Source organism: Xiphophorus hellerii, chromosome 8, assembly GCF_003331165.1.
Source record: "Xiphophorus hellerii strain 12219 chromosome 8, Xiphophorus_hellerii-4.1, whole genome shotgun sequence".
Lineage (NCBI taxonomy): Eukaryota > Metazoa > Chordata > Actinopteri > Cyprinodontiformes > Poeciliidae > Xiphophorus > Xiphophorus hellerii.
Genome location: NC_045679.1, coordinates 28,302,080 through 28,323,972, shown reverse-complemented (window position 1 = coordinate 28,323,972; position 21,893 = coordinate 28,302,080). Strand labels below are relative to the sequence as shown.

Here is a 21,893-nt window from a genome sequence, read left to right as displayed (position 1 = left end):
TACATCACATTCCTGTCTTTATTCTGTTCTACACTCCTTTTTTTAGATTTATTCTGCCCATTTTCTCTTTTTAGCGCTAATTCTAACCAAAAATTCACATCGTCATACCCCTGTTAATGCATTTTCTTTGGATTTGACTTTGGTTTTTTTTGTTTGATATTATCCTGCAGTAAAGTTTTTGTGAGTTAAGACGGCCGTCAAAGTTATAGTTTGTTATCCAATTATCCAAATGTTTTATTTTACCAGGATCCTGGGTTTCGACATATTTCCAGTCATTTGATGTTAAACTGTCTGTCGGCTTATTTCTACTCATCCCTTTTCCCATTTTTATGAAAATTTGGCCCAGTTTGTCGACGCCTAGGGAGTCCTAAAAACTGGGGTTCTGTTCAGTAGGCCAGCAATTGAAATAACCTGTTGAGGTAACCCACGCTTCAACTCTTTCGAGTGGGGGTTCTTACCTCTGCATCCTCAAGAGGTTTGCTGGTTACAGTCCTACTGTTTTATATGAGGTAAAATACCAAGTGGTATTTCTACCTCCAATCACTCGCACAGACACACACACTCTTTTTCCTATTTTTTATTTTGTCGCGGAATTTAAGCGCCTGTTCTCGCAGGACTCCGCCGTCCTTTTTTGCAACGGGTATTCGTCGGGCCCCGTCTCCCTGAACAGGAAGGCACCAGGCTCCGTCCACCTAATCACGGAATTTTGCGCGAGGACTCCGCCGTCCTCCACGGATTTCGTGCTCTATTTGTTACCTGTTAGAGTCTAGAATTGACAGGGTTTTCTGTGCGCGCAATGACCCTCAGTCACTCGCCACTTTTAAACAAGAATCACTCACCCCCGTTGTCTTTCCCTGGAGCACCGTCAACCGTGAGATCCCAGCAGGCAGGTCGAGCTCCAGCCCTTGAACAGGATCTGATAAGTTTCCACTAGGAAACTTGCCGTGCGCACGGTCTGTACTGGGGTCGACCAGACCTGCCGGAATCCTTCTGGTGTATTGGCGACCGGCAATCGAAGGACCAAGTAAATGTCAGGTTTGACACCTATTAAAGACAAGTTGAACAACACAGAAAAGACAAGAGAGTTAGATTCTTTTGTACTCGCGAGGAGAACGGACAGAGATGTGTTTACAGTTACAAATCTCCAACCGCCCTGAAACACATTTGTCCGCTCCTCTCTTTTTATTACTTTCAGAGTCCCTATCACAGAGAGCACTGCAACTCTAAAGGGGTGGGGACAAAGCATTTTAGTTGCAGTGCTAAATGACAATCACTAACTAAACACATGTTATCTTGCATTAGAACACAGAGTAAAAACAGAACAGGTCGTATATCTTCAAGGCGACGATTCGTCAGCTATCTAACAGCTCAAAGGAAGAAGAAGTCCTGGCGAGCAACGAACCCCGTGAGCACGGTTATCACTGCTTCTCTTCAGGGAGGCTCTCTTGTGAAGACGGAGATAAAGTAGATCAAAACATACAGAAACAGTCTTTATGTTTAGAGAAAAGAAAACAATCATGGAACATCAAATATGAAACACTATTGTTATAAAGGAAACAACAAATATATGATAATATATTCATTTCACCTAACAGTAAGTGCATTAAGTAACCTCCCTGACCAAAATTACTGATTTACTTTGTGAATTTTACACTGTATTATTGCATTTAATGCTTTAGTACCTATTAATAATCTTGTTCTTTCACATAAATGTTATTTTTGTTCAGTAAAAGATTATTTTCCATTATTTTATGCATTGTTTTATAATATAGGATTTGTTTATAATTCTCAGTGAAACTTTGGAATCTTTTGGAGAATGTTTCACAAAACAGTTTATTTCTGTATTTTCATATCACAAAAAGAATAATAAAGGAGAATTGGTCGCATGCAGTCCGTCAAGGAAGCAATACTTCATGTTTTCCACCAGGGGGCGATGAGGAATCTTCGGTTTCCTGTGACGTAAGTAAGATGCGCCCGCAGTTGTTCCCCGGCGGCTGAGCTCAGTTTTATTTTAGACAAACTGGAAGCTGGACATCTTAACCGTCCTTTTTGTTGGACAGCCATAACAGAGGATAGACAGGACATGTCTGTTAGAGTTTTCAGAAGAATGTGCTCTTGTTAGGAGTTAGGTCTGTCTTCTCCAAGTGCTTCCAGAGTTTTACGTGGTTTCATAGTTTTTTACAATTATAGTGTTTTAATGGGACGAGAAGACATTTCCCGACCGCGCAGGAGGGAGGACATCCCGGACAGGTGAGAGACACTTGTCCTGCAGCTTGTAGATCTGTCTCGTTGTTCTCAGTAGGTTTTGGTTAAGTTTTTATGGATGTACGAGGAAGAAAATCTAATCAAAACTGAAAAGAAACCAACAAGCTTTCCTCTGGTCCTGCTCCTGTATGAGAAATCCATATCAATTCACCAAGTTATTAAAAGAAAGAAAGGCATAAATCAGGCAGCAGGTCAAATACTGAAACATCTGATTATTTCAGATTTAGTAAACTTATCAAACTAAGCCCTCCCGCCATTTTGCGTCGAGTAAAATCATCAAACTATATTTGTCTTATTTTATTGACCACTTTAGTTCTTGACCGCTTGGCGAGCAACTGGAAAAGGTTTTGTGTAGCAACATGTTGAAGACCCCTGAGCTAACAGGTCAATATCTAGGAACCAGAGATGGTATTCCACAGTAACATGTCCTGGGTGACACCATCAGTTGTTGCTTATCCACCTTATTTGCTTTGCTGCTGCTCTTTAAATTTCTGCTGGGTTGTTTGGTTTGAATGCCAGGCAGATGGAGTTGGGTTATGATGGATGGAAGAGATGGTTTACATTTCTTCCTTCTCTCTCTGCTCCATGGAACCTCCTGATCAACTCCTCTGAGTTCTGGGCTCATAGTTCAGGTGTTGTCTGAACGGTGGAGATGCTAATCAGCTGCTATATACGTAGTATCCAGAACCAGACTGAATTATAGTCCAAACATGCAACGCCTCAACCCAGGCAAATGATGCACTAAAGTCTAGAAAAAGAACTAACCAGAGGTAATGTAACAAAGCTGCTCCAACAGGCTGCCACCGTGAGTGGTGCCATTCTATACATTGACATTGAAGAAGAATTAAGCTGGCAGCTAGCTGTTAAATGAAAACGGCAGAAAACACAAGATGATTCATCTTTCTGCAGGTATGCTTGACTCCTGCTTTATTGCTGTTGCTGGTTTTCCTGAACATAAAAGAAAATGAAAATGTTTTTGAGTACTTGATTGATTTATCTCCGATCAGATAAGTTCACGGGAAAATTGACCAGTGGTGCATGATTTATTTATTTTTTAACAAGGTTCACAATTGGTCTGAAAAGCTTTGTAAATGTCTGAAGGAAAAAATGAGAATGGATAATTGTTAGTGATTGTAGACTGTAGCTGATAAATGCATGCTCTGCCAGAAACAGTAAAAGTCATTCTTCCAACCTCTTTGGTCTTTAGACAACTTTACATCAGGTTTAAGCCAGACCTGTGGCTCTTTATCTCTGTTTCATTTAATCTATATAAACAGTTTAAATACATCAAAAAGTCGCTTTGAGGGACGCAGCAGTAATCAGCGACGGACATCATGGGCCTTGTTTAACAGATCTGAATGTTAGATCTGGTAGTGGAGCCCATCGAAATAAATCTATGAAATAACCGCTTGCTACAGACCTGAAGCAGAAGCTGTCCAAACATTGTGTGTTTTGTGATTTGAAGCACAGTAAGAGACAGTCACAGAGAGACAATCATGGAGACAGACAGGGTGACTGTGGGTTTGTGTCCAACAGGTGGCAGGACTACACAGCGGTGGGGAAGAGACTGAAAGGAACTCGCTTCATCGCCTTCAAAGTCCCTCTGAAGCAGGTCAGCAGCGTGTCACAGTGGACTCTGTGGGAAAAGAAGTGTGTCTGTTTTTACCAGTGACACTCTGTCTGCTTCTGCTCAGGCTTTGATTAGGACGCTGCCCCCCTCCGAGGTGTTTGGTCCCTGGGAGCTGCTGGATGCTCTGAAGGAGGACAACTATGAGCTGGGGCTGATCATTGACCTGACTTTCACCACACGTTATTACAATTTGCAGGTGAACGCACACACACAGTTGTGTTTTCATGACTTGTGGGAACTTTACATTGACTTCCATTCACTTTTTACAGCCTAAACCCTTAACCTAACCATCACTAATACCGACTTGAAAAGTTTAAAGTCAATTAGTCCCTTACTTCAATGGCCCCTGGGGACAGACATGTTGTGAAGCTGCTGAACTTGAGGCGGTGTGTGTGTGTGTGGGTGTGTGCGTGTGTATGTTTCTGCAGGACCTTCCTCAGTCACTGCTGTGTGTTAAGATCTTCACAGCTGGCCATGAGGTTCCCAGTGACCAAACCATCCTGAGCTTCAAGCGCACCGTCCACAGGTTCCTCCGAGACAACCAGGACAACGGTGAGGAAGAGCTGAGACACAAATAGACAATAAAATCAATGACTAAAGAGTTAGTTTTAATGAGATAACTTTCTAAAAAAAAGTTGACCTATATGAACATCAGGTATATTTCAGCTTATTTCTGTCCTTGTTCATCTCTTTTTCTATTTGTTTAAACACCAATTTCTTTTGCAGACAAGCTGATCGGGGTCCATTGTACCCATGGACTGAACCGCACCGGCTACCTGATCTGCAGGTAGGTTCATCCAGACCACTTGCAGCGTGAGCAGGAGCCACAGGCCACTCTAACCGCTGTGTGTGACCTGCAGGTATCTGATCGACGTGGATGGGATGGCCCCCGCCCAGGCGGTGCAGCGTAAGTCTCGTGCTTTCAGACCCCAGCAGGAGGATTCTGTGACCGATCTCACTCTGCTGCTGTTCTCTGCAGTGTTCAACTCGTCCCGGGGCTACGCTATCGAGAGACAGAACTACCTGGATGACCTTCAGCACGGTCCAAAACGGAGGTGACACATCATGTCCTTTTCCACCAACCCAACAGTCCGCTCTCACTTTCTGATCAGCTTATTAAGCCTGTTACCATCCAGGCAGTGACGCTGTCATACCACCAGGCAGTGAGAACAGCTCTGACCGCGGTAGACTAGTAGTTTAGGAAGTGACTGCACACATCAACAGGTTTTAGCTGTACAGAAAGATGAGTCCTGGTGGACTGAGTGTACAGATACAATACATTTCATGTATTATCTCCGTCAGTTAAAAAAACTGATTTATTGACATCTGGAGGAGAAACTGTTGCTCTATATAGGGAGCAGCTCCCGGCCCCTGTGGCCCCTCTGGCCCCTGGATCATTAGGGACAGTAGTTGGGAAAGTGGAAACAGAGTTTACTCATCTAAATGTTGGAAACTTGTTCTTTGTTTGTTAAATTGTGCAGAAAAATTTTACCTAAAATCTTCTTCATGCTTTTGAGAGATTTTTATTGGATGATTGCCAGGTGACCATCTGCTCTGATTGTTACCACAGTAACGCGGGCATGGAGGAGTGTGAGCAGGAGCCACAGAGAGGCCAGGCCGTCCAGCGGCCACCTGTCGCAGCTTCCCCCAGGAGAGTCCACTGCAACTACTACAGGTACATCCCATCTCCCTTTATGGACATGTCACTGTCTCAGTTTCCTTGAAGCAGGTTGCCGTAGGAACATCTGAAAGCTTTCTCAGGAGCTGCAACACATTCCTTCCCACTGGCTCAACTCAGCTCTGAACCACTGACATTTTACTGTAATTGTGAAAATAAATATTATAATGTAAAATGTGAAAACATTAAAAATAGAAAACATTAAAAATACATAAAGTTTTTTTAACCCATAATTTTTGCTAAAATGTAAATAATAATTAGCTATGCTGTATTTTCTAAATTAAGACATGAGGTGTCAGAAGAAATCCAGAACACTTTTAAAAACTAAATAAAATTCTTTAGTTTCAAATGAACTGTTCCAATAATTCTAAATCATTAATGAAAGATTCATAAATGTTAGAGTACTTGTGACATAAAACATATTTAAAGCATAAAACTGTCTTTATAGATTTAAACATATTTTAATAATCCAAACACATGTTTTAAAAAAGCTATGAAAAAAGTCAAAACTAAATGTCATAAAAATATTTAAAAAATGCCTCGTAACATTGTTCTTAAAATTTAAATATTAATTGTTGTTTTAATTATTATTGTATGTGATAATATAAAAAAGAAATTCAATAAATGTTTCATTTAACTGAGTAAGAAGGAAATCCTGAAGAACAAAACAAATATGTTTATAAAAGTGAAGCAATGTTCATTCTTGTTTTGTGAATCCTGCAGGTCACATCGGCGTGGAGGACCGAGCCACCGCTCTCACCCGTACGCCCCTCAACCCGCCCACACTCCCCGCCCTCCATTACTCACTCGCCCTCCTCCATTACTCGCCCGCCCTCCATTACTTGCTCATCCTCCTCTGGCTCCTCCACCAGCCTTGTTCCATCCCTACAGATGGGCCCCTCAGCCCCCAGCTCAATGGAGAGCCCCTCACTCAGACACCAACAGGTCCAGGTACTCCCCTCCACCTGTTCCACAGTGGAACTCCTCCTTTGCCTTGCTAGACAGAGGTGGAGCTCTTCCCAACCTTCCTCGTTACTGCCCCAACTGGACATCTGTTGCTAATGGAGACGGATCAGCTGAGGGCAGGAGTGGGCCAAATTTAAGCAACCAGGTCAGAACCTCCCAGAGACCCAGCGCTAACGGATACGACGGCTGTTAGTTACCAAGACAAAGCAGGTTAAAGGGGACATAACGTACAAAACCCTTTTTTTTTTGCCCTTAACTCAGTTTTTTGTGTAATTTGAGCCTCTAGCAGTGCCATGTGTCCTTATTGCAGTCCAGGCTTTCAGACTGTCCTCACTGTTTGAGCTAAGCCTAAAATTTAACTCAGTCTGTTCGTTCAGATGGATCCCATCCACAACAGGTCATCTCACCAAAAATTCCCCAAAAAAGTCAATTCAACTGAATCAAAAACGCACATTCAAGGTCAAGTTCACTTTATTTTTTAACCTGGTTGAACAGTTTTCTAAGGAAACTCAGCAGATTGATTCCTCCTGGACCAACATGTAGTGACAGCACAAACAGAAATGCCTTTTTTAAAGAATTCTTTTGACTCTAGTTGGATTTATTATATTTTTTTGACTCCAGTGTTTTTTTTTTACTCTAATGGGCTTTATTTTAAAGTGCTCAGACAGGAAAGTAGATGAGAGTTAGAGCGCCCACTTTAAACACTGCGCCACACTGCGGCACTGGGAAATGCCTTTTTAACAGGAAGAAAGCTCCAACAGAACCAGAACGGAGCTCAGTGTGAGTGGCCATCTGCTGCGACCAAGTGTAGCAGGGCCGGCCCAAGCCTCCATGGGGCCCTAAGCGAAATTTGGTTTTGGGGCCCTCTAGTTCTGCTAACAATGTGGACTGGCTACAATCAGCAGTCTGATCATTAGACCATTCACACACCTTCTATAAACTTATTGCATCTCTGGCAGTGCTGTTTACATTGTATACATGTATAATATAGGATACATTTATTGGCCAACTGATTTCTGGGTGCCGATTTCCTTCATTTTGGGGGACTGTGATCTGCTGATACTTACACATGAAGCCCATCTTATCCCTTAATCTTATCTTCGTCAGCAAAGGTTTAAAAATCAGCCTCTGTCCTCTTCTGCTCTACAGTGAGAGATTTGACTGAGATCGCCCCAACAGGTCAGGTAATCTGAATGATTACAGTTAACAATATTCACCCCACTGTTACCAACTCAATGACTTTCATGCTATAATTAGCGACATTTCAGACAAAACAAAAATTCATATCAGCCAAAATCAAAATCAGCAGGTCAGGCTTTTTAAAAATCGGTAACCAGGGATCGGTCAGAAAACTGCAATCGGTGCAGCTCTACACACATATTCATGACATTCTTTGATTAAATAAATTTCTCTTAAGCGTTACTCCAAAAGCTAAAAATGTAATTTATACCAGATGAGAATGTGGACCGGTACCGGTACTGGACTGATCCTGAGCCTTCAAATGATTTTAACAGAAGTTTCACATAACTTAGAAGTTGATGTAAAAATAATGTTTGTTTTGGCTACAAAATGATTATGATCAGCAGCAAACAACAAATCCCCAACTACAGCATAGAGCAGCTCATCGATGTAGCAGCTATGTAGCCTGACGTAAAAACATTTTGCTGGACAATGTCAAACATTGAGAAGTTTTAATTATTGTTATCAAACGTTATCAAACACGGCATTTTGAAGTCAAAAATACCTCAGAAATATACAGAGCCAACCACGAGAATCAACTCATTTAAAGTTTAAACTCAGTTTCACACAAACACAAAGACCCTAGCATTATGTTTGGCTGTTGAACTGGACCGTTCCAGGTCGCTATCAAACTAGCAGCTTTACAAATCTTTAACATTACATTACATTACCAAGACACATTAAAACAAACCTTTATCTTGTCTTTTTTTCTATTCTAACTTTTTCTTTTCTCCCTCCCTGAAGGATAAGTCCTTTTTTGAGACCGGAACTTTGGACTTTTGGATGCGCTCTGCACTTTGCATGGCAGCTCATGTTACCGGTGAAGCATGCGGTACCTACCACGGCCACCAGGGGCCCCCAAGAGCCCCTTTTCTTTTTTATCAATAAAATAATAATTTCTACATACATTATCATAATATATTATTGTAAAAACAAATCACTTTATAGTAAAATTGGGTGTTTTTGATATTACAATGACATAGAAATTATTACTAAAAAAAAAAAAGCTAAACTGAGGGGGGCCCCTTAGTGGCCTTGGGGCCCTAAGCGGCTGCTTAGTTTGCTTATGCCTAGGGCCGGCCCTGGAGTGGTTTGAGGAGACAGCAGAGACAACGTTAGCTGTGTTAAGAGCAGCACAGTTCTGGTACCAGCTGCTGCTGTCTTCACTTTGTTTTGTTTTTCATCTCTAGATCAGATTTTGTATTGCATATAATGATGTTCTTTTTACAACTCTTCCCCTAAGTGATCCAAATAAAACTTTATTTCATTGTAACTTTTAGTTTGGCTTTTTTTGTGTTGTTTAAAGCAGCTTTAAAAGTCTGTCATTTTGGTGAAAACCCTTTGAGGACGTGTTTCACTTTTTGTGCTGACAGATCCCTTATTTTTCCAATTATTGTATGTGATCATCTCAGATACACATTCATCTGTTTTCTTTATAATAAATATTTTCTTTATAAAAAAAAAGTTCACTGTATTTTTGTTGTGGAACAAAATGATCCTCTGAGTTTATGCCAGTATAGTCAAATCGTCAGACTGAATCCGAGAAGGCATAGTACTTTCTGAATTATTGAGGGGTTAAAGGTCACAGGATGCAGCTGTAGAGAAGGCAACTGTTGCATGGTCTGCTGCTGCAGAGTGCATTGCCGCCAGTGCAGAGCTTGTCCATCCATCAACCAGGAAGTAGATGAAAAGAAACCTCAGAGGAAATCTTCAGACAGTTCTGGACACCTGGAGAAGAACAGGTGAGAGCCAGAAGGGGCCTGCTGGACAACCTGGACAAATCACTACAGCAGAGCTACAGGCTGTAGTTCTGCTGTATGGCTGTAATGTAATTTTACAGCTGGACATTACTGATCAGGCTGAAATCTGGGAGCAGTGCTGTGACCTGAACCTCCAGAGTCACATAAAGACAATTACAAAGTCGGCCTTCTATCACCTGAAGAATTAGAGGACTAATGTCTCAGGTCTTCTGGTTCTGGTCTGCTTTGCATCCAGAACCAGAACCAAAAAAGAAAGCAAGAAAGAAAGGAAAGCGGATATTCTACTCCGGTAAGACTTTAGAACACAAGTAAGTCACATTAATTTCAGTTTGCTGTTACTTTAATATTTTAAATATCTAAAAGTATAATAACATTATATATATTAATATATGCTATTTAAAAAGTTTAACCACTGTAGATGAAAACATAAGATTAGAATCTCTGCCAAATTTAAATTACCTTTTAATGAGCTGCAACTGCTGCGGTGTGCGCATGCGCCTCAGCTGTCACGACTCGAACATCGCTGCGGCTTCTGCGGTGGAAACATGGCGATGAGGGCGCTCAGAGGGATGGTGAACGGGGCCATGAGCGAGTTTTCATCGGCCGTCAGCGGGAACAGACCGACGGCCGCCGCTCCGGTCCACCCGGCCGCCGCCGCCGCCTCCAGGGAGCATGCGATGGCTGTTAGCCGGGATTACATCTCCCAGCCCCGCCTGAGTGAGTGTGTGGATATGTGTGATGATGCTGTTTGTTTCTGACAGCTCAGAAGAAGGTCAGAAAGGTGTCAGTCACTGAACGTCGTCTGTTAACAGCTGATATAGAGATGAATCCTTTGCTCACTTTTGTCTTTCTGTCCTCATTTTTTCCAGCTGATTCAGACGTTTTTGGAGACAGTTTGGGGCTTAAAGTGACAATAAACATTACAACAACTTTGTCTCAGTCAAGGAATGCCAAGGCTACTGTATGCTGGCCACCGGTTTTATGGAGAATTTGATCTATGCCACCTTCCCCCCAGAATCCTGAACAGTACCATAGCTGCTGGGCTCATAAAGCCAGAACTTTGCTCATATTCTAAATGCAAGTCGAACAATGAGAAGGATTTGCTGTTTGCTGCTCTGTGTAACCAGGCCGACAACTATTAGAGATAAAATGGATTTGCTTGCTGACTTCAGTAACCTGAAGCTTTTTATTTTTCCCAGTGCTTCATTCAGCATATTCTGCCATCCATATTGATTCCCTTCAGTTTTTCAGTTCACAGGTCATTAACCTCAATCCTAATCTATTTTCAGACATGTAAACTATTCTGGATCCAGACATTAAACAGCATCAGCACACAGAAAGATCCCCATCAGAGCAAGATGTTGAAGTGATAAACAAAAGAGAATTTTCTGCACCATATCAACATCTATAGACATTGGCCATGACTAAACTTGGCCACAAACAGGTTTTCTAGGTGAACAATGACCCCAGGTCTACAACCAGATTAGCTCTCTACATTTGGAGTGGCCATCAAAAAAACCTTCAAATATCCAGTAGAAAATCTGTTTTCAGGACTGAAATAAATTCAAAGAATTCTAATTGACTTCATGTCAGTAAGAAAAACATTCTGGATTTAGGTGTGTATCTGAAGAAGGCTGTGTTTCACTGGGTTGCTGCTCTCTGTATTTCAGCCTATAAAACTGTTTCTGGAGTCAATGGTCCTCTGGTGATTTTGGACCAAGTCAAGGTAAGAAGCAGAAATGTGTGTAGAGTCTGGAAACTATTATTTTGTCCACATTAATCCAACTACGATTAGACTCACCTCTGCAGACACCTGAAGCCCAGCTCAGAATGTTTCACACCAGCAGTTTGTGGCGATTCAGTGGGATGACATCCAATGGGTTTCTACTGCAGAGTTAATTTGGAATAAAATATAAATGTCAGGATTCTTGAGTCTTTGTCAAACCATGACATGTCAAGACTATTCAGTAGGTTTTGAATAGTGATGTTAATGCTTGCTGGTCATGTGTCACTTGAACAGTTTCCAAAGTACGCTGAGATTGTCCATCTCACTTTGCCTGATGGTACCAAGAGGAGTGGGCAGGTGCTGGAGGTCATTGGCTCCAAAGCTGTGGTGCAGGTGAGACTGACATTTCCAAACCTTCCAAACAATTCAGTACTTTATGTCTCAGTAACTTATCTTAACTTATCAGGTAAAACTAAGAAAACAGAGAAAAACTGTAAAATAAAAACTTTTGCTGTTAGGATGTTAAAAATATGTCTAGTTGCATAATGTAAATTATTTTACTGTTTTATGTTTTTATTGATCAGTCGACTTTTCCTAAAAAGGTACAAATTAGTGATATTTCAAAGAAAGTTCACCCTCCACCACTAACACCACTGGACCTTAAAGTTGGTCTTCTGCTGCTAATCAGTTGAAGAATGGTATTGGCATTATTCCCAACTATAAAAAAATAAATCATTGTACAGTAATAAAGATTATTACTGCATAATGATAACTGACCTGAAACAGGAACAGTCTAATTTGATTTATTGTGAGATAATGATGGAGAAAATATATATTTTTATGGTGTATGTAAACTTCTGGTTTCAGCTGTATAACACTGAACAGAAAAAAAGGTGATAGCTTCAGTACAGTAATAATATTATTACAGAACCATTACTACATGGAACGTTTATTTGGAAATTAGTAATTGCGATGCAATTTTTTAAAAACTCCTGAGTCTGTTTGTATTCATAAATAATGGGAACATTAAGGACAATCTTTGATTATTATAGCAAATCCCCTCTGAGGTCTCACTGTCAGAGCAACGTCCAGAGAAACAGCAATAATTCCCAGACCAACATGGGGATCTTCAGTTCAGAGCAGCAAGACAGGAAAATACAGCACCAATATCTTCTAGCAGCCATTAAGCACGGTGGTGGAGGAGAGGTGGTGATTTGGGTTTGTATTGCAGCCACAGGATCTGGGCACCTTGCAGTGATTGACTTTACACTGAACTCTCAAAATATCCAGTGTCTGCAACAGGGAAGCGGAGAGAGAACAAAGTCAAGGTGTTGAAGAAAACAACCCTGAGGAAAAGCTTAGAAGTCACACAGATTGAAAACATCAGAAGACATTGGGGCAGCCAAAACCTTCTACCAAAAAAATGAAGTAAAATTTTAAAGAAGATTGGGCTAAATTGTCTCCAGTAAACTAGACAGGCTCCATTATTACTGCATTTCTCCCGCTCACCTCATTTGATAAGCTTCCATTCTGCTGTTTGTATTTGTCTAAATTCTCTGCAGGTGTTTGAGGGCACTGCAGGCATCGATGCAAAGAAGACCAGCTGTGAATTTACTGGAGACATCTTACGGACGCCTGTCTCTGAGGACATGTTGGGTAGATGTCTTCGCTCTCCATTCAGCCATATTTAGTCTAGTATGTTTCCTCTCAGACAGCAGAGCAGAATTTTTCATACGTTTTCAGGGCGTGTGTTTAACGGTTCTGGCAAACCCATCGACAGAGGACCGGCAGTGCTGGCAGAAGACTTCTTGGACATCATGGGTATGTCTGTTGTGACTTTTAGTTTTCAGAATATTCACTCAGTGTAAAATGCTGAAGTAAAGACGGTTCCCCATGTTTTCTAAAATCACTGTGACACAGTCTTAGCTTAGTGTGTCTGTGTCCATGTGTGTGTTGTTCCACAGGCCAGCCCATAAACCCCCAGTGTCGCATCTACCCAGAGGAGATGATCCAGACCGGCATATCTGCCATCGATGGCATGAACAGCATTGCTAGGGGACAGAAAATCCCCATCTTCTCTGCTGCTGGGCTGCCACACAATGAGGTACACATGCATTCACCAACATGGTGTATTCCCATCTCAGAGCATCAAAACACCTAAAAGATTAGTTTCTGTCCACAAACTGACAGACTTTCTAAGGTGTTAAAAATGTGTGTGAGTCAGACAGAGTTCATTCTGGAGATGTACCAGTGAGACTTCTATTGGCCCACACCAAATTCTGGTTTTCCTGAGTTCTGGCCCACTGATTCTGTTTTTAGAAGGGACAGGTAGCCCTTTATTGATAACTCAAGACACACACACACCCCCCCACACACACACGCAAATCACTCAATGGACAGATAAAAATATTGACATTATCTAGAACACACAAATCTTGAGACAACGTATGTTAAAAACTCTGACAGTTTCGGGGAGAAAAGACTTGCAGTCCTCATTAACACCTGGGAGCTGCAGTGACCTTTGGCTGCTCCTTAGACTGTCCACCATGTCCATAAGGAGGGAGTGAGACATTGTCCATCACAGCTCTGGTCTTCTTCAGCTTTCTGTCTCTCACTAACTCTTCCAGAGAGCCGCCTCATTCCTTCAGCTGACTGTAGTGAGTTTATTGAGTCTAATAGAGTCCTTCACCTTCACCACTGCACTGTTATGGCAACTTCTATGTTTTTGTGAAAACTCAATAATAATAAAATCAGTCAATAATAAAATGTATTCTTATGCATGTGAAGATTGTTAAAAGTGTGACTTTTTAGTATTAATACATTAATCATTTATTAATTATTAATACAAAAAAATTCCCAGTTTTCAGAACTAGTTTTTTCATTGAATCAAAGTTAACAGAATGTACTTTTTGAATTGTTCTTCATCAGAAAAGCTGCAGTCTCTGTGTGCATGCCAAAGAGAGCGTAGATCTGGAGCACACCTCTGGGATTTCCAAACCCGCCTTTTTCTTTGACAGAGGCAGAAAGCTCAAATGGATAAACTTTTATTTAGTATTTTCATATGTTGCACTCACTGATTGGAAAAGGATCTGATTTTTGACATTGTGACGGGCCGTTCACCCGTCAGGGCCGATCAAGCTACTCACTGTTCTTTTGTTAATGAACCAAACAAAAACTGTGCAGCCTCAGGCTTCTAACACTAGTATTTCTAACTAGTGTTAGAAATACTGCAGGTTTTATTCTAGTTGACCATTTTAGCAAAATGAAGTTAAGCTTATGGCCAATAAAAATTGAGGTCATTGTTTTGTTCCAATATGAAGTATTATGCAATGTGAGACATTTGTAAACATTTCATATTGTTTACAAATATGTCTGAAAACATCTTAAAAATTCAACAACAGAAAAAAAGCAAAATAAAAATATTAAAAAATGAAAAAACCAAATCCTACATCAACAACACATAAAACACAAATACAAATAAAATGGGTAAGTTAGCAAGCTAGAAATGCCAAAACTGAACAAAAATCAATTTCAGCCTAAACTTAATGACAAATGATAAATGATGGAGAGAATCTTGAAATACATTCTGAACTGGAAACTGAACCAATGCATGAAGCTGCATGGTGGTCTGCTGTTCTTTGGTACCACTGAGCTATCTTCCTGCAGCAGCATTACCCAAAGTCTTCATTTCTTAACATTCCATTAAAGGGGAGCAAAAACATCAAACATGTCTATCTGTCACTACAAAGTTAATTCTTACTTGTTCATATATTTCAGTCAGCTTCTTATTTCTTTTGTCCTAAATATCTAGACTCTGTTTTCCCTGTGGATGTCTGAGATGTGTAGGTTCTGCTTAATTACTGGTTGTATAAAACTGAAAGAAAGTTAATTTCCTCTCTGTTGATAAATTCATTCGATATCATTTCCTTTGAGATTTTATTCATATGAAAAAATGTTAAACGTTTTTGTCTCTAATTAAGGTGGAAGGTGAATAAATCATCTTTTCCGAGAGTTTGGGACTCATTTCCTTTTTTTTCCCTGGTCTTGTCAGATCGCAGCTCAGATCTGTCGACAGGCCGGTTTGGTGAAGAAGTCCAAGGACGTGATGGACTACAGTGAGGACAACTTTGCTATTGTTTTTGCAGCCATGGGGGTGAGATCCTGATGCTGTTCTGTCCCAGACTCACTCTAAGACACCCTGTTCTTCAGTGCGTTCACTCTCATTCACGTTAAACGTTTCCATACTGTCTGATGTTACAGCCACCAACATCACTGCGTTTTATTCTGTTATGTCCTAGATACAAATGCCCCTTTTCCATTGTCAACTCCAGCTCCACATAGTTCTACTCATTCTCTACTCCACACAGAACCTGCTATGTTTCCATTGAGAACCTGATGGATGAAGTTCTGGCTTGAAGCCCCGCCTCCAGCCACCCTGAACCCCTAACCGTTACATTACGCTGAATTGAGTTGACATTAGTCATGCTAAAGTGACAGTGTTTCCATTAAGCATATGTATTTCCGTAATTTCAATTTGCACAATTTTACGGTTAATGAAAACACAGCTACTCACATTTGACTCAGAATACTTTGGTGTTTTTGTGTTTGACCATTGTACTGTAAAGTGCTCTTCTAGTCATACCGAAGTTAATCTAAAGCTGAAATATCTTTTGTTGTTTTCTGTGTTTAATGTGGACAATTTACCAAAATAAAATGATTGATGATGATGATGATGATGATGATATCTTTTTAAATTGATTTCTGACAGATTTTTGACACAGCTGTAGAGTAATCAACACATCCTTTCTCTCTCCTCAGGTCAACATGGAGACTGCCAGGTTCTTTAAGTCAGATTTTGAGGAAAATGGATCCATGGACAATGTCTGTCTGTTCCTCAACCTGGCCAATGACCCCACGTATGGCTTTTTTCTGAGATGTGTTTGGATATCGGCTTTGTAAATAATGTGTAAATTAAGCTGAAGTCTTGGTTTGTGCAGCATTGAGCGAATCATCACTCCCCGTTTAGCTCTGACATCAGCAGAGTACCTGGCCTATCAGTGTGAGAAGCACGTCCTCGTCATCCTCACCGACATGAGCTCCTACGCCGAGGCCCTTCGAGAGGTCAGCCATGTTCTGCTCTAGCATTCATTCTGATGTAACTGCAGGAAGTGGAACCGAGCTTTGGATGTTCTCTCCCAGGTGTCTGCTGCCAGAGAGGAGGTGCCGGGCCGCCGAGGTTTCCCTGGCTACATGTACACTGATCTAGCCACCATCTATGAGAGGGCCGGCAGAGTAGAGGGCCGCAACGGCTCCATCACCCAGATCCCCATCCTCACCATGCCCAATGATGGTACTCCCTCTGCCGGAGCTCAGCATGGTGGCAACTCCAGGGCTGTCACAGACTGAGCCTTTTTCTGCCTTTCAGACATCACCCATCCTATTCCTGACCTGACTGGTTACATCACTGAGGGACAGATCTATGTGGACAGACAGCTTCACAACAGACAGGTAACATCCTCCTCCACAAAACAGCTGTACATTCTCCCACGTTTCAAACAAAACTTTGGTTTTTGTTCCATTTGATTTTCAGTATACAAAGAAATGGATTAGTTTCATGTCAAGTTTCTTTTATTATGGATTGAATAGAATATTTTAATGACTATTTTAATTCTTCTGTCCTCATCTTCTTCCTCTGGTCAGATCTACCCCCCCATCAATGTTCTTCCATCTCTCTCTCGACTGATGAAGTCTGCTATTGGGGAGGGAATGACCCGCAAAGACCACTCTGATGTTTCCAACCAGCTTGTATGTTCAAAGCTCTCCCTGTTCTGCACAAACAGACTTTTACTACACTTTACTTAACCTGTATGCGTGTGTGTGTGGGGGTGTACTGTGGACGTGCGTTCTGTGTGTGTGTGTGTAGTATGCATGCTATGCCATAGGGAAAGATGTCCAGGCCATGAAGGCGGTGGTGGGAGAAGAGGCTCTTACTGCTGATGACCTGCTATATCTGGAGTTCCTTACTAAGTTTGAGAAGAACTTCATTTCCCAAGGTGCAGTGATGACCAGATATTTTGTGTTCTTATATGAAATATGTGTATTTGAAATCAAAAGTGGACTTTGTTCAACTTTTAGGGGTGTAGCGAGGTCTCGTCAGGAGTTCTGCTCAGCATTCACTTTGTGTGGTGATAGTGTCAGCGGTTATTATGATCCTTGGGTAGAGAAACAAAGTCTTTAAGCTCTATAAACTGTTGTGTCTGTGCTGGAGAATCTGATTTTGTAAGAAGTAAGAAAAAGTGAAGCAGTTCTTGAGTTGTCCTCTTGGGGTGGCTAGATATAATAGATTAAAAATGGTCTCTCTTTTTGTGATATATGGACCGACTGTTAGCAGCTTAAGCTAAAGCTAGCAACTACTGTATCTCAGTAGATGCTAGTTTTACTGATGCTAAAAGGTTGTTTTAGTTCTTTCACAGTTAAGACTGCAGTTGTTCATCTCTAGTTCAAAACTCTAAACTACGACTCAACGCTGACCTTGATATCCTGTCACTATCATTTTTTGGTGTTAGCAATGCCTCAGAATTACACAAACAATGAAAAAAGTTACACCTTGGTAGGAAGAATATTTAAACATGGATTCACAAAACCAAATTTCAGTTCCTTTCTTTAAATAGATGGGATTCATTTTCATAAATATTGATACAATCTCATCCTGTGTCCTTCTGCTGAACTCAACATTTGTGTATTTTCTCATGAGCTGGATATATTGTTATAACTTGATATTCTACACTTATTTATTTCCAATGGTTGCTGTAAAGCTCAGCTGGTAACTTGTTTAATTCAGTTTATATTTCACAACAGTCCAATTCATATCCAATTATTATAATTATTTAATATATATAATATAATAAATTAATAAATGTAGATAGAATCTGTTGCATACAGTCAATATTGATCTCATTTTTAATTCAGTGCAGTTCAGTCAAATCATATAATGCCAATGCAAAGTTCTGGGCCAACGTTTTGCACTGGTTTTACTGGTGCAACAAAACTGTCCAACTGCATCACACTTAACTTCTTAGTTGTACAAGGATATATATTGATTTCTTTTTTTTGGGTTAGTTAGTTACCTACCTACCTACCGGTCAGCTACCTTGGTGGAACTAAACAAATCTACTAGGTTACTATGTTCTTAAAATATGGTACCACAAGTACATCAGAGCTGTGATGCGTTATATACAGTATGAGGATAAGTTCTCTAGCTCTAGTGAGAGACGAGGTGATCACAGTTGGAGCCGTTCTAATGGCCTATTTTGCTCCGACCTTGGAATGGTTTTGAAATGAAACTTCATCCTAAAGGTTTAAAGATCAGAACCTGTACACAGACCAACAGAATGCTGGTTTATTTAACATGTGCTGTGTGTGTGTGTGTTTGTGTGTTCAGGAGCCTACGAGAACAGGAGTGTGTTTGAGACTCTGGACATCGGATGGCAGCTCATGAGGATCTTCCCCAAAGAAATGCTGAAGAGAATCCCTCAGAACACCCTGGCTGAGTTCTACCCCCGAGAATCCAAGCATTAGCTACACACACACGCGCACGCCCATCCACACACTCCACTTCCTGTCCTCTAATCCGGCTAAGGTCTCACTCTGTATATACAGTGTAGTGTTGTGATGCTGTAACCATGCCGATGCTTGCTGCTTTCATCTGAAGTTGAGGGTAAATCATCCCGGCATAAACAGGAGAAAAAGAAATGGACTTTTAGAAGTTTGTCTCCAGAGTAAATGTCAGGAGCTTCCTGTGGAGAATAATATATACACTTAATGTGTGTCAAGAAAATGATTGGGACATAATTCATAAAAAGATTTATGAATTATAGAGGGCGCACATGACAGCCACTAGAGGGCGCACACGGCAGAGTTGAAGTCCATCTGAGGGATCGGTTGTGAAGTGTACAGGAACGCTGTTATTTACTGAATGTCTACATCATTTCTGTCATCGCATGAAGAAAACTGTGTGCTTTGTGTGTTCCACATGTATTCTTTCTGAGGCATAGAAAATCTGATTGAATCTCAGGAAGTCAGAGTGAGCTAAAGTTGAGTAAAAATACTGAAAGAAAACTGCAGAAAAGGAGCAAATCATTCAATCAAACAGCTTAATTTTGATAACTTAACCGTAATTAAACTCACCTTGTTCTGCTCGGCCCAGTTTTGCTCTTCTAACTGAAGCATTTAAACTTTTGGTTAGACTCTCTTACCAGTTGCAAAAATATCCTGTATAGATGGGTTTATAACGGCGATCTAGACACAGTTGTTGCTGTGTATTGTTGATATCATTTTGTAAATTTGCTCCATTGTTTATCCACGTCAACTATGACAGCTCACATAAAGGAAAGCATGAAAAATGCTTTATAATACCAAATAAATGGGTCTGAGCTTCTCAAAAGCTTCTGAAGATTTTTGATTCCCATAAAAAATTCTGCCATTCAGCATCTCTGTCAAATATCTAATCTATCATAAAGAAACTGTTTGTTGCTCTGAGTTTATAAGCAGCCAGCTTATAATGCATTTTAATGCCCATATCAGTATAAAATCTGATAACAAGCCAGCCGATCCATTCATGGAAACACAAATCATTCCTGGTTCCTTCAGCTTTTCTTGACAGACTCTTGTTATCGAGGTGTCAGTCAGAACGGGCTCTTATCCATATTAAAGATATAGGACAGTCTGAGCTGTGCAGCTCCATTTCTCTTTACATATGACAGAAAAAACAGGACAACATGCATTTACCATGCAAATAGACAGACTGGGTTCTGGAGACAAATCTGCCTCGTTTAGAACCAGAGAGAAAAAACTTCAGCTTCATTTCTGAAAACAGGAAGTAGACACCAGTGGAGGCATGGAGCCACTCCTGGTTTATTGTTGTTGACAGGTAATTGTGGAAAAAAGACTATTTCTCACTGATGTATTTAAAGCTGCAGTTTTATCCCAACCTAGATTGCAGATGCAGAACTGACCAAATTAACTTTAATTTATAATTCTGTTAACATTCCTTTCAAAATGAAAAGGTTCTCCTTAGTTTGTGTGTGATTAGAGCACACATTTAAGATCTGATGTGACTGACAGAAAGTCAGCTGATACCTTGGGCTGTCCCTAAATAGATAATCAACATCATAGAATGAATGATACATTTAAAAATATACTGAAATTAATTGATCTCACCTCAATTTTTTCTGTTTTTCTTTTGGTGGAAATCTGTTAAATGTTCAGTTCTGTTCTCAACGCCTGTCGTGTTTTATTTAGATCATGTCAGATATGAAGAGAACTCAATCAATGAAACTAAAGCATAGAATGTCTTCTGGCCTTTTTAAAAAAGTTTTTAATTCAACCGTCTTTGTTTATGAGTCCAGCAGAGTTAAGATCTGTTTGGACACAAAAATATTGAATGAAGTATGACTTTGTTATAAAGGTTCCTTTGTTCCCTTCAAACCATGAGCTGAATTACTATGGATTGTATTTGGGTGTGAGCGGTTGACATTGATTGTAAACTCAACATGTTTATTTGTGTGTGTTTCATTGCTGTCTTTATATGGAACATCTGCTGCTGAGTTTTAGTTTTCTCCTTCAGCTCGTCCTGTGATTGGTTGGATGTGTATATCTGATGTCATCAATTATGTCTGACTTTCATTCTCCATCAACAGTCCCACTCTGTATGTATTTTGTATTTCTGAAAATATTTATTTTTCTTCAGATTTACTTATATCATCATTTAAATACATTAGATTTAAGATCAAAAGTACATTTAAAAGTTACACACACACAGACACGCGCACCCCCCTCCCCCCACACACACACCCACACACACAAACACACACAAACATATATATTGAACTTCAAATAATTCCTAACACTATAAAAACAGAGCTTTGTTATTAACCTGAGGGATTCAGACTGCTTTGTTTATGCTGCCCATTGATTGGACGGTGTGATGGTGACAGACCCTTGTTGTCTGATTGGAGCTCTTTATCATTGTTTGTAGTGATTATTGTTCTGGTGGTCCTTTTAAGCCAGACATGCCTGTAATGGCAAAGCCATCACCTGAAGTTAAGCTGCCTGTGTTTTAACAATTCTCTCCATGTGTTGGAATGTTGGACGTCTTCAGGTCATGATTGTGTAAAATGATGTTCGTGTTCCTGTTCTCTCTGTACGAGTTGTTTTAAAATCCCATTCATCTGTGTAAACTGTGTTTGTGTTTATGTGCTGTGAGCTTATTGATTGGTTCAGTAGAAACTGCATGCTTTGTTACTAAATGTCTCCTGTCGGTGCCTCGGGTTTCATGTCTGACGGTAAAATAAAGGCTGCTGCCTCAGTACTTCTAGTGGCTTTTATCTGCATATTTACATAGATGGAACTGGATTACATGACAAAATATGCCATGTGCAATATTTCACCCTACAAACCCAGATGTTTAGAAAATATTTTGAATATGTTTTTACCATGGCTGTGTTTAAATATATGATATGACATGAAACATATTTATAGCCAGATGTGGACAAGGTTTTACATTCATTCATCTTTTTCTTACAGAAGAATAATCTGACCTTGAAAATTAAGAAAAACTCAACCATTCAT

General features: G+C 40.4%; 2 protein-coding genes across 2 annotated transcripts; both read left to right on the top strand.

The window, feature by feature from the left end:
- The first annotated feature begins 1,997 nt into the window (after nucleotides 1–1,997).
- On the top strand, nucleotides 1,998–7,813 carry LOC116724902 (RNA/RNP complex-1-interacting phosphatase-like). The gene is made up of 9 exons (XM_032570681.1): nucleotides 1,998–2,250; nucleotides 3,802–3,877; nucleotides 3,960–4,091; nucleotides 4,324–4,447; nucleotides 4,622–4,682; nucleotides 4,756–4,802; nucleotides 4,875–4,950; nucleotides 5,466–5,570; nucleotides 6,297–7,813. The coding sequence occupies exons 1-9, from the start codon at nucleotides 2,198–2,200 to the stop codon at nucleotides 6,730–6,732; spliced, it is 1,110 nt and encodes a 369-aa protein (XP_032426572.1). The 5' UTR covers nucleotides 1,998–2,197; the 3' UTR covers nucleotides 6,733–7,813.
- Nucleotides 7,814–10,027: 2,214 nt separating this feature from the next.
- atp6v1b2 (ATPase H+ transporting V1 subunit B2) lies at nucleotides 10,028–21,633 on the top strand. The gene is made up of 14 exons (XM_032570095.1): nucleotides 10,028–10,255; nucleotides 11,209–11,264; nucleotides 11,559–11,657; nucleotides 12,827–12,920; nucleotides 13,008–13,085; nucleotides 13,229–13,368; nucleotides 15,316–15,417; nucleotides 16,083–16,180; nucleotides 16,262–16,385; nucleotides 16,464–16,614; nucleotides 16,690–16,772; nucleotides 16,965–17,069; nucleotides 17,188–17,317; nucleotides 18,706–21,633. Exons 1-14 carry the CDS (start codon nucleotides 10,084–10,086, stop codon nucleotides 18,840–18,842), a joined length of 1,569 nt encoding a protein of 522 aa, XP_032425986.1. The 5' UTR covers nucleotides 10,028–10,083; the 3' UTR covers nucleotides 18,843–21,633.
- Nucleotides 21,634–21,893: the final 260 nt, after the last annotated feature.

Bases quoted from the DNA above. Each gene is read 5' to 3' on its own strand.
- atp6v1b2 (XM_032570095.1), top strand. From the start codon at position 10,084: ATGGCGATGAGGGCGCTCAGAGGGATGGTGAACGGGGCCATGAGCGAG. The intron at 11,265-11,558 runs GTAAGAAGCAGA...TCACTTGAACAG, and splicing joins TGATTTTGGACCAAGTCAAG to TTTCCAAAGTACGCTGAGAT. The intron at 16,773-16,964 runs GTAACATCCTCC...TCCTCTGGTCAG, and splicing joins GACAGCTTCACAACAGACAG to ATCTACCCCCCCATCAATGT.
- LOC116724902 (XM_032570681.1), top strand. From the start codon at position 2,198: ATGGGACGAGAAGACATTTCCCGACCGCGCAGGAGGGAGGACATCCCG. The intron at 4,092-4,323 runs GTGAACGCACAC...ATGTTTCTGCAG, and splicing joins CACGTTATTACAATTTGCAG to GACCTTCCTCAGTCACTGCT. The intron at 4,803-4,874 runs GTAAGTCTCGTG...TGTTCTCTGCAG, and splicing joins CCCCGCCCAGGCGGTGCAGC to TGTTCAACTCGTCCCGGGGC.